Source organism: Marmota marmota, unplaced genomic scaffold (assembly GCF_001458135.2).
Source record: "Marmota marmota marmota unplaced genomic scaffold, marMar, whole genome shotgun sequence".
NCBI classification, from domain to species: Eukaryota; Metazoa; Chordata; class Mammalia; order Rodentia; family Sciuridae; genus Marmota; species Marmota marmota.
In genome coordinates, this window is record NW_026000240.1 from 8,082,902 (window position 1) to 8,095,286 (window position 12,385).

Consider the following 12,385-nt stretch of genomic DNA (forward strand, 5'->3'; position numbering starts at 1 on the left):
TATGCTAATGCATTCTCCTACTTGCCCACCATAGTGAATACACTGAGGAAACTTACTACCGACAAATATTGTTATCTGGTAATTTTAGTAGCACAAATCTAAACTTTCCGTCTTGAAAATATTTCATGTAGCTCTTTTTTTTTTTTTTAATCATTTTAGTATCCAATCAGGAGTTTAGCTATCATCTTTTAATCTTCAACTTTCTTGATCTTTTTTCTTCCCTCTTCTATTTTGTGTTTCAGTTTAGTAATTTCTGTTGCTTTATCTTCAGATTAACTGAGCTTTTCTTCTATAACAGCTAATCTTCTGTTAAATCCATCAAGTAAATTTTCATATTGTAATATTTTTTCTCTGGAAGTTTCATTTGAGTCTTTTAAATTATTTGGGTCTATCTTCCATTTCTCTGAGCATTGTCCATATTTCCTTCAGATCTTTGAATATAATTTTTTAGTTTGTAAGTTATAAATTATAATAGCTATTTAAAAGTCATTGTCAGCTAATTCCATTTCCAAGTCATTTTTGGATTTGTTTCTACTGACAATTTTTCTCCTGTTTATGGGTCACGATGTTGTCCTACTTCTTTGTATGTCCAGTAATTTTGATTGTTTGCTGGACATTGTGTTACATTGTTTGTGTGGGTTTTGTTGACTTTCTTTAAAGATCATTTAGTTTTATTTTGGTTGGCATTTTATTCCAGATGAAGTTGGTCCTTCTGAGGCTTGTTTTAAATATTTATTAAGTTGATCCAGAGTAGCCTTTATTCTGGGACTACTATTTTAGCTACTGTTCTCTACTAATAGGTGTGATTCTTCCGTGTGTCCTCTGAATGTTCTGGATGTCCAGGGAGGTCTGTCTACTCTGGTTAGTCAGAACTTGAACTTTTCATGACAGAGCCCTAGGAATTATTCATCCTAAACTCCCCAGTAATTGTTCTTTCCCTGGTGGGATTATTTGTCCAGGCTCATAGTCTCATGCCCATCTTTGTATTCAGCCAAAGACCCAACAGGACCCTGTGCAAATATTTAAAGTAATTTCTCTGCATAAGATCCTTCAGTGGTACTCTAGGCTGAAAATTCAAATTTAATCCATGTGAACTTCCTTGAACTTGGGTCTTTGTGCTCAATGAGAAAAAAAAAAACTCAATGAGACTGCAATGTTCTGATCCAGGCAGAAAGCCAGGGCCATTGTGGAAATCACCTTGTTTCATGGCCTCAGAGAGCACCATCAGCACAGGAACACAGTACTGGTGGCTCAGTGTTTAAAAGCAGTTGTTTCATAAATTTTGTCTAGTTTTCTAGTTGTTTATAAAGGAAAAGAAAATCTACATCAGCGACTGTGCTCATGCCTAGAAGCAAGCGTTTCCCCATTCTCTGTTTGTCTTTTGTGACATTGATATTTTGGGATAATCCAGGACAGCTGTATTGTATAATGACCAATTGGGTTTATCTGATTGTTTTGTCATGTTAGATGTAAGTTAAACATTTTTTTTTGCAGGAATCTTGCATGTGAAATATTATGTTTTTCTTAATTTCAGTTGTATTCCACTGAGCTATATTATATGTCTGCTGTTATACTTTGTCACACTGTCTTAATTATTCTAGCTTTGTTTAGTAGGTTTTGAAATTGGGAAATGAGAATCATCTAACTTTGTTCTTTCTCAAGATTGGTCTCTAGAATTTTCATGCAAATTTCAGTATCACTTTTTTATTTTCAGTTTATTACAGTGTTATGCAATTTTCAACATACAAGCTGTATACTTCTTTCATTAGATTTATTCTTAGATGTTTTATATTCCTTTTGCTGCTATGGGATCTTTTCCCCTAATTTTACTTTGGATTGTTCTTTGCTAGTGTATGGATATGGATATGGATCAGTCTTTTAAGTCCATTCTGCTAATCTCTGGCATTTGATTGGGATGATAATGAAAAAGGCTGGATGAATGAATAAGTAAATAAAACAGGAAAAGAAGAGTTACAAATCAAAATGTCTTTATTCTATTTTCACATTTAATAATGCTTTGTTCTGTGTAGATTCAAGTTATTGTTTTCTCACTATCTATTTCAGCTGTTATAGGGTTATTGACAGATTGCCTCAGTTTTGTTTATCTGTCAGTGTCTTAGTTTTACCTTCTATTTTTTTTTTTTTTTTGTCGTTGTGTGTTTGTTGGTTGTGGTACCAGGGACTGAAACTAGGATGCTTGCTCTACACTGAGCCGCATCCCCATCCCTTTTTGTTTTTTATGTTGAGACAGGGTCTTGCTAAGTTGCTAGGCTGGCTTGGAACTTGATATCTTCTTGCCTCGGCTTCCTGAGTCATTGGGATTACAGGCAAATTTTACCTTCATTATTCTTTTTTTTTTTTTAATTTTAGTTACATATATATGACAGAAGGATGCATTTTGATTCATTGCACACAATTGCTGCACAGCTTTACATTTCTATGGTTATACACGATGTAGTGTCGCACCATATGTATAGTCATACATGTACCTAAGGTAATGATGTCTTATCTCATTCCACCATCTTTCCTGCCCCCATGTCCCCCTCCCCATACTGCTTTCCAGAGTAGTTGTACCAACTTGCATTCACATCAGCAAGGAATGAGTGTGCCTTTCCCCCCACATCCTTGCCAACATTTATTGTTGTCCGTATTCTTGATAACTGCCATTCTGACTGGAGTGAGATGAAATCTTAGTTTTGATTTACATTTTTCTAATTGCTAGAGATGTTGAACATTTTTTTTTCATGTATTTGTTGATTGAATGTAGGTCTTCTTCTGAGAAGTATCTGTTTAGCTCCTTGGCCCATTTTAACCTTCATTCTTGAAGGAGAGTTTTACTGGATATAGAATTCCAAATTGAGTTATTTCTTCTAGTATAGAATTCCAAATTGAGTTATTTCTTCTAGTATAGAATTCCAAATTGAGTTATTTCTTCTAGTAACCTTTTGGTAGAGTCATCTAAATGGACAAGTATGTCAGTTTGCAAATATTTCTTCTTCCTTGTCTCTTCATCCACACTGAGCACTCCCTTCCCCACCTTTCTCCCTTCCTTCCTCCCCACCCTTTGCTCTCCCCATCTCCTCGTCCTCCTCACATCTTACTGGGTGGGTTTGGAGCTTAAGGACCATGTTGAAGATTGGTGGCCAGAGTGAACCTCATCTTGGTGCCATTGCTAAGGAGAAAGTGTTTGGTCTCTTACCAGCAAATAGCATTATCTATAGGTTTTTTTTTGTAGATGACACTGCTAACAAAAAAAAATTTTAAATAACAATTTAAAATATGAATTCAAGTTCATATTTGGCCAGGAAAGTAGATTGGGAGCAACACTAAAATAATCTTTATTTTGCTAGTGGTTAAGCACTTAGAATACATTGTAAGACAGATGTATTTTTATATTTATACTTAAGCCAGGGGAGTTGAATTTCCTCAATATTTACTTCTTCTCTGTACTTCACTTTATTACTTTTTTACTAAAAAAAAATAATGACTTGTGATTGAAATTTATACATACATATGCCATGTATATTTTTATTTCATGAATTACTCATAATCTGACATATTTCAGTATATTCTCTTCTCACTTCCCAGTTAAAATAAATGATTTTTTTAATAACACTAACTTAAGTTAGTGTTATTAAAATTAGATCACATTTGGGCTGGGGATATAGCTCAGTTGGTAGAGTGCTTGCCTCACATGCACAAGGTCATGGGTTCAATCCCCAGCGCCCCCTGCCCCCCCCCCACACACACAAAAGGATCACATTTAAAGCAACAATTCTTCTTCTTTTTTAAAAGATTTTTTAAAATTATTTTTAAATTGTAGATGGATCCAATACCTTTATTTTATTTATTTATTTTATATGGTGCTGAGGATAGAACCCAGTGCCTCTCACATGCTAGGCAAGTGCTCTGCCACTGAGCTATAAGTCCAGCCCCACAACTGTTCTTTTATCAAACACCTTCTGCCACCACCTGAAGCCAGTTGTTCTCTGAAACACTGGGTATCCATGGGAGATGCATGAGCAGTGTTGAGGGCAGTCACCTATCGGTCTGCCTGTCTGAGATGATACCTTTGAGCTTGTTTTTTCAGTGTTCAAACATTAGAAATTTTTTTTCCATGCAAGAGAAGAGCTTCTGTAATTAAAAGTTTTAGAACTTGGAAGTACAGAGTTGCATTTCAAATAATAAATGTTCTCCGTGTGTCTTACTTTACACAGAAATCCAGAGTGCCATGTGATATAGTAATTGGGCTCTTTTCTATCAAGGAGTCAACTTCTGCATTTTTACTATTCTTGCAGATCGATAGCCCTGATGTGTGGACAGATCTGTGTATTTGTAGTGCCTCTTCCTAGGGTAACGATGAAGGATGATCAGCTCAGTTTGTGCATAGTTTGTAGCGGGACTGAAGACTATAAGAAAGGTGAAAATGTGAATGGACTGTGTTTTATAACTTTTTGTTTTCATCAACTGGTAGTAGATTCATTCTAAGTATTTATTGAGTGAATAAATGAATGACTTTGCTGAATATCTCTACATTTTTTTCTCACATCCCGATCATTCTTAGTTTTCTGCCCAGGAAACTCAAATTGAGTGTGTTTACAGCTAGTCTCTGGTGCCTCCCTGTCCAAACAAGCTCTTTCTGGCTTTCCTCTTTGGCCATGGGCATCCTTGAGCCCCGGGTCAGCAGTTGGCTATATAGGTACTCTTCACACATCACTGTCACCCCACCTATCGCACCTGTTCCCACAGGTTCAGCCTCTTCTTCCCGCAGGCTGAGCACCACCAGAGTATCCAGCAACATCATTCTAGCCACCTCAGCCCCTTGCTCAAAGGTCTCCCTTGAGAAAGCCCCAAGTCTAGTTTCTGAGTGGCCTTCAAGGAACTTCCCAGTCTGTCCCTTTGTTCTGTGTCACTTCATTAGCAACAGTAACACTGATTTCAGGGAGTGGCCATAGCGTCTTGGACCCACCACCTTTGGTCCTGTGATGGGGAGGTGGAGGGTAGTGGGAGCACATGGTAGAGCAAGCTGCTCCCCTCACAGGGGCTGGGAGCAGAGGAGGACAAAGAGACCCACCGTTCTCTGTGAGGGCACACCTCCTACCCCAATGACCTGAGAACTCTTCTTAGGCCCCAGCCCTTAGGCTTTCTTCTAGTAGTGCCAATATATGGTTGGACCTGGAATGTCCCCCCCACCCCCATTCCCAAGCTTGTGTGTTGAAAGAATGGTCCCCAATGCAGCATGGTTCAGAGGTGGGGCTTTTAGGCAGTGATTGGATCCTGAGGACTCTGACCTCATCAGTGGGTTGATCCATTTGATGGATTAATTCATTAACAGGTAAATACACTGTGAGGAGGTGGGTTCTATTTGGAGGAAGTAGTTCTCTGGGTGCAAGCTCTGGAAGGGCTTATCTTTTCTCTTCCTCTGCTTCTCAGCTACCATGAGCTGAGCAGCTCTCCTCCGCCATGCCCTTCTGCTGTGATGTTTCTGCAGTGGAGTTGTCTGACTATGCACTCTTCTGAGTTGTTCTTGTTGGATATTGTGGTCACAGTGACGAAAAGATGACTAATACAGCCAAGCTAAATCAGAGCCTTCAAACGTGGACCTTAGAAGTACATTCAAGATCCAAAACAAACCACCTGTACTTCAGATCTGAGCTCTGTGTGACCTCGGGGTAGCTCTGTTTACCTGTCTGTCCTTGTTTCTAAAATACAGAAAAGACTGCCTTGTAGGCTTGTGTTGAATACTGGAGATAGTAAGTAAATACAGGTCTCCTGTGGTAGTTGTTCTGGAGCCTGTATATATGTTCTGTCAGTGGTTTCCCCAACTCCTCATTCCTGTGTGTCCTGAAAAGATCTCTGCTCATGATCATTGTGACAGCACAGTCATTTCTTTCTTTTTTATAAGATGTTTCTACTAGAGTCAATAGTATTAATTTGTCCAAACGAAAGATAAAAGGAACTCTTATGACATTTCCAGGTTTTATTTTAGAACCTGTCTTATTGACAACTCTTCCTTTGGCAATCTGCTATCTTCTGACATATTAGCTATTTGTAATAACAAGCCAACAGTCCCTTATTTCTGTCAAGCTCTTGGTTAGGGGCCACCTGGTCCTCAAAATTTATTTGTATCTAATTTGTTGATTAAATGTAAAATATTCAGTGAATTTACTGCAGTTTGAACTAATAACTCTGATCAGTCTCTTTTAAAAGGCAGATTGGCAGTACAGTTCAGAGAGCTTTCTAGTGCAGTTTTGATGGCTCTTCTGGACTTAGGTTTTTGTTCACCCTGCATGCTTTTTATTCATGAATCTTTGAGCTCTTTGCTTCCATCTGACACCATGTGTTTGAGGTTGCATTTTATGAATTCGAATCCTTGCACATGATTACTGAATGATTTAGGTTTTACTTCTGCTTCATGTGTTCTTAAAAATACCAGCTGCTCCTTAGTTGAAAACGTAATTTAATTTGAGTGACACATGAGTTTATAGTTCCTAAACATGAATATATTTTCCTTGTTTGTATTCATAAGCCTGTTGGTCCATATGTTAATGTGTTCCTTGATTTAGTTTTATTTCTTTATTTTAAAAAATCAATAACAACAACAACAAAAACCTTGGGAAAATCATGCTTGTTAAATTTTTGGAACATGCTTCTATTATTTTGGAGTTCACATTTAAAGCTTACAAAATTCTTTCCGTTAGTGATATGATTTTATATTGTATTTATGTAAACAGTTACATTTTGGAGTGAGAGGGGACATTCCTCCTTGGTTGCTTGGCATAGTTTTAAGAACCTTGTGGTGAGACTTGGTCACACATGCAGCATGTTAGGCATCCATTCTCGCGCCCTGGTGGATCTTGATAATTTGGGAGTGAGAAAGCATCCTACAGAATTGATGATGCTTTGTCTCTTCTCACCAGAGACTTCATACTCTGACCTCTACAGGAGATGCAGGACCTTCTGCAGACCTGTTTTGGATAGGGGATGGTACAGGTATACATAAATACAATGCATGACCCTGTGTGAGGTCTTGAAAACAGCATAAGTACTCCTGGGTGGGGGGACCATGAATGTGGGTGACACAGCATGTGCACATGGAATGGGACAGCGGCTTCATAGAAGTGCCGGTCCTGAAGGCCTGATAGGCATCCAGAAGACAAAGGCTGCTCCAAGCAGAGACAGAAGTCTGAGCAAACCCTTAGAAACTAGAGCGCACCGTCTGCTGGCCTGGTCCTGTGCTCTGCCTGGCACACGCTCTGCCTGCTTGGTATGGACACTCAGCGGACACTCCAGAATTGCACTGCAGGGTTGCTCTTTACTGTCGTTCCTGAGACCACACACTGTGTCTTTACATGGTACACCTTTGCTCTCATGTATGTACTTCGGCAGAGGAAAGAAAGTTAAATTGTGTGATTTCAGTTATTATATGTGTTAGCTCTAAAAGGAGATTTAAAACTTCAGCTTTTAATATTGTTCTAATTATTTCTCAAATTGTATCTGTGGCAAAAGGCCCTTTTGAATGTGGGAAGAAACATTTCTCCTCAATTACATGGTTAGATTTTTGGAAATTGTTAAAACGGGCATTAAAACATCAGAAAAGCTCATAGGAACCCCAACCAGGCACAAGTAAAAGCTAAGTGAAGTCTTCACTGCTATGGTAAAGTTAATATATATGGTAAATAGGGGTTAACAATTAGAATATCTGTAACAGAGATTTTATTTTCTCTTTTTAGAATGTGGTATTGAAGAGGCTATGGGGAGTGACATTTTATCAATTTGAATTGAATAATAAAATCCACCTAAAAAAACATGCACTTATCTGCAGAAAATAGTGAACTTATGCTCTTGATTATTGACATTCTCTTGCATGACTATACAACACTCCTTGTGACAGTTTTATTGTCTTCTTTATTTCTGGCTGTTATTCCTAACAGGAGTAAGTCCTGCATCAACAAACTAATTATTTTAGTTTTTAAAGATCTCTTTATGTCCAATTTTATCACTTAGGTTTGTGATGTTATATTGTGAGCTGTCAATTTGAACAAAAAATTTATTCATTGACTTATTCAACTGGTATTTATATAGTGAGTTCCTCCTCTGTAGGCTACTTCTTAGGTGCTGTGGAGGCTGTAAAGCTGAGCGAAATATTAATTTCGTGAGATATTAATATTTCCTAGAGATTCAGTTATTTTCAGGAATAGGATAAAATTATTCTGATTTGTCCACACTGCTCTCTTTCAAAAATCCAACTTGCATTAGTGGGGTCGTTCCAGAGAAGGCAAGGGTACTGCAGGAGAGAGTTTTACCTCTGTGAAGTCCGCTTGCCTGCGGGCCTGAGGATAGGACCTCATTTCTTGCCTACGCTTCAGAACCCAGGTCTGTCAGAATAATGACACATCCTATTACTCTTGGGAACTTGACTCCTTGGAACTTGATTTAGATTTTGTTTTTATTCAATCGTAATAGAATTTTGAATAATTTTAATGTTGATAACTAAAGTGAAACTAATATTAGACATGGAAGTTCTTTTTAAAAATTAATTTGCCTGTTTCTTAAAAACACAAGTACACAGAAAACATTTTGAGAGACACATTACTATGTAACAACCATTTAAAGTGATATATTTCAAGAGTTCCTATTAAGTGTTTAATAACTATACATTAAGTTATTATATTATACATAAGTGTTTATGGTTTTGTTCTAGTTTTATATACAACTATGTTTTAAAACATGTATTCAAAAAATCTCCAAAAGCATTTCAAGTACTTAAGATATATACATTTGTGTTTTTGTGTGTTTATTTAACCAATATGGACATAATGATCTGATCCTTATTTTTTACCACTAGCCTAAGGGTCATACAATAAGTAGTTTAGCTGTGGATTCATTTTTATTTGTAACAGATTATTGTTTTACAAGTGAAATGTAACAGTATGTTTGGATACTTTATCCAAAGGAGGAGGAGGAGGAGGAGGGGAGGGGAGAAGGAAGAGAGAAGGAGCCATGGCNAGGAGGAGGAGATTCTGCAGTGATATTCTTAAGGGGCAAAGGTTACTATTTTGGAAGATAGCTTTAAGAAAGATTTAATAGCTATATAGAAGCAGTAAGTAACTTAAGACTGGAGGTAATGTTAATTTTTCAAAGCTTTCAAAAGGAATTTGAAGTAATATTGTTGATGATTAAGCTAATGGTAAGAAATTGATTTTATTTGACTCATTTCTGTGTGTTAGGCGTGGTAGTAATTAAGCATTTTTAAAGTATTATTTTATGAATGAAAAAGACATTGCCATTCCAATTTTTTTCTTTTTTTTTTTCTAAAGAGAGAGAGTGAGAGAGAGAGAGAAAATTTTTTAATATTTATTTTTAGTTTTCGGTGGACACAACATCTTTATTTTATTTTTATGTGGTACTAAGGATCGAATCCAGTGACCCACGCATGCCAGGCAAGCGTGGTACCACTTGAGCCACATCCCCAGCCCCATTCCAGTCTTAAAGATTAGTAAACTGAAGATTAAAAAAAAAAAAAATCAAACATAATTTCCCTGACTTTATTCTACTAATAAGTGGAGGAGACAGGATTTGAAAGCCCACAGTCTGATGATACCTAAGCCCTAGCATCAGTCTCTGTTTCAGAACTACATGTTTACTGCTTCAGATCCATTTAGCAATTGAGCTTGTATCCCTATCCTTTATTTGCTTCTGATTTCACTTACAACCATCAGGAATATACCTTAAGAAGTCCTTGGATATCAATTGTAGCATCTGTTATCTTCAAGAACACCTGAGATTTATTCCTACACGTGTATATAATTTAATTCTAGATATATAATAGAGATTTATTAATATTTATTGAAGTTGAGGGACATTCCACCTCATCACACCAGTGTTTTCTGACTTGCAGGTGTTAAATGCACAAAGAGCAGGATACAAAGCAGCGATAGTCCACAATGTTGATTCTGATGACCTCATTAGCATGGGATCCAACGACAGTAAGTACAGGTATCACTTTTCTTCTCTCCTGTTTGACAGAGCATTCAAAGCTAAAAAGTAACTGGATTTTCCTTCTCTAATTTTTTGTTTAAACATCAAAGTTTCTTCTCTATCATAATTCCCAGTTCTAGCCCTCTTCAGATAATCTTATTCACAATAGAAGTGGAATTTACTTGTTCTTGTCTGAGTGTGTTAAATTTTTTTTAAGCCTGAGTTTTTAATCTATTGGTGTTTTGTTGAAAACTGAAGGAAAACTGAAGCCTTAAATAGAGATTAAAATGCTCAGTTAAGAATGCTATAGGAAATTTTTTGTGATTTATTTGTAGATTCACAACATTAAATTTTAGAATACACAGATACTATAAGTATCTCCTAATTTGGTGGAAGTTCAGAGCCCCATAAATGTACTTTCTTATTAGTTGTCATTCTTGACTTTACATTGTATGTTTATGTTTTTCATTTGAAATGGGAATATCTTTTCTTAGTCTTGGTGGACCTTGGCTTATAGGGAAAATGAGCCAACTTAGTTACAATGGCTTTATTCAGATGGTGATTTTTAAGCTGCAGGCTTCACTTAGTGTAGTTTCTGTAAAACAGAACACTGTAGGTTTTATCAAAACCTAATTGCTACTAAGATGTCACTGCCAACATTCATGATTAGAAGATCTTTGTTTCCCCTTTTTCAGTACATAGCTCTCATATCTCTTGCTACTAAATTCCATCAATTTGTCTGTATAAAGTAGAACTTGGAGCAAAGTGTGGCCACAAAGCCATGACCTAGTGGTGCATCAGAACATACTTAGGATTCTAAATAACCGTGTTCTCAGCAGTACATATTTTATATTCTTTTGACCCACACATCTTTTTATCTCTTATGTAGTGCTTTTTTGGTTGTGTCATTGGTCATTGTCTTTCTTACCCCTAACATGGTGAGGTAAAATTATAATATCTAAAATTTAATGAGCTCCTTAGTTGATTTCTTTATATTTTAAATTATCATTTTAATCTTCTAGGTAATTAATCTTTATGATTGTAGAATAAATGAAGAATCCTAAGCTTTTCTAGCGTTTAGGAACAGATCAATAACCACTGTGTTACAGGACTTACTAGATGAAGGGAGTTTACTTATCAAATGACTACTGTTGCTACTGCAGATTCTACTAAGTAAAATTTATTTTAACTGATACACAAAACCATAAAATTTGTATATATCAATTGAATACCTTGTAATGTCCAATACAGGTATGTTGCATATGTTTAATGGGTTAAACATTTGTCTTCTCAAACATTTATTCATTCTTTGTAGTGAAAAGTTTCAAAATCAGCCACCTTTCTGTACAAGAGCACCACAGAGCTTCTTGCTCCTGAGTAACTCAGTACTTTGATCACATTTTCCCCATACACTGTCCCATTCTCTGATAGCCCAGCTGTTCTGAGATGAACTTTGTGGATTGCATGTGTGAGTGGGATCATGGGATACCATCCGTCTGTGCCTGGGTTACGTCACTTAGCACAGTGACTCCACTTCCATCCGTGTTGCCACAAACGGTAGGGTTTCATTTGTGCCATGTTGTCCATTCCTCAGTTGATGGATGCTTAGGTTGTACCTATTGCAAATAGAGCTGCAGTGAACGTGGCGTGCAGATGTCTCTTCAAGGTGCCGATTTCTTTTCCTTTGGGCCGATGCCCAGTAGTGGGACTGCTGGGTCAGATGGTAGTCCTGTCTTAACTTTTCGAGGAAGCTCCATGCTGTTTTCCACAGTGACAGTGCTAATGTACATTCCCTCCAGCAGTGTGCAAGGTGCCTGTTCTCCACATCTTCGCCAGCACTGGCTGTCTTTAGTTTGTTTGGTGTTTGCCTCTCTTACTAGGGTGAGTTGATATCTTTTACTAGGGTGACTTTGATTTGCCTTTCCCCAGTAATTAGTCATGTTGAGCCTTTTTCGTGTGTGAGTTGGCCATTTTTATGTCTTCTTTTGAAAAATGTGCATTTAGATCTATTGCCCATTTTTCACAATTAGGATGTATTTTGTTGTTAAATTTTTGATATTCTTTATATATTTGGGATATCAACTATTTGTCAGTTGTATAGTTTGCAAATATTTTCTCCCATTCTGTAGGTTGTATCTTCACTCTGTTGAGTTTCCTTCACTGTACAGAATGTACTGCAGACTTGACACACTCCTTTAGACGCCTCCCTTAAAAATATCATCTCAGTTGATACATCATAGGTCAGTAACTTTGCCATCTATGTACATTATGGAAAAGTGACACACATATTCTGGCCAGATTCAAATTCCAGCTTCGCTCAAATTAGCTGTATAACTCTAAGCATGTTACCTACTCTTTGTGTATTTGCTAAAGGCCTGAGCCCAGCTTTTGTTAGCCCTCTAGA

At 37.1% G+C, this 12,385-nt stretch overlaps 1 protein-coding gene across 6 annotated transcripts in view; it reads left to right on the forward strand.

Annotated features, from left to right (window-relative positions):
• Rnf13 (ring finger protein 13) overlaps window positions 1–12,385 on the forward strand; it is a 114,733-nt gene that overhangs the window by 61,239 nt on the left and 41,109 nt on the right. For 4 of the 6 annotated variants that reach the window (XM_048793946.1, XM_048793947.1, XM_015486900.2 and 1 more), the window contains one exon: window positions 9,902–9,989. In XM_048793946.1, coding sequence (XP_048649903.1) covers window positions 9,902–9,989 — 88 coding nt within the window. Of the gene's footprint in view, window positions 1–9,901; window positions 10,000–12,385 lie in introns of all 6 variants that reach the window. The other 2 variants (XM_048793949.1, XM_048793950.1) reach the window with 1 other exon arrangement.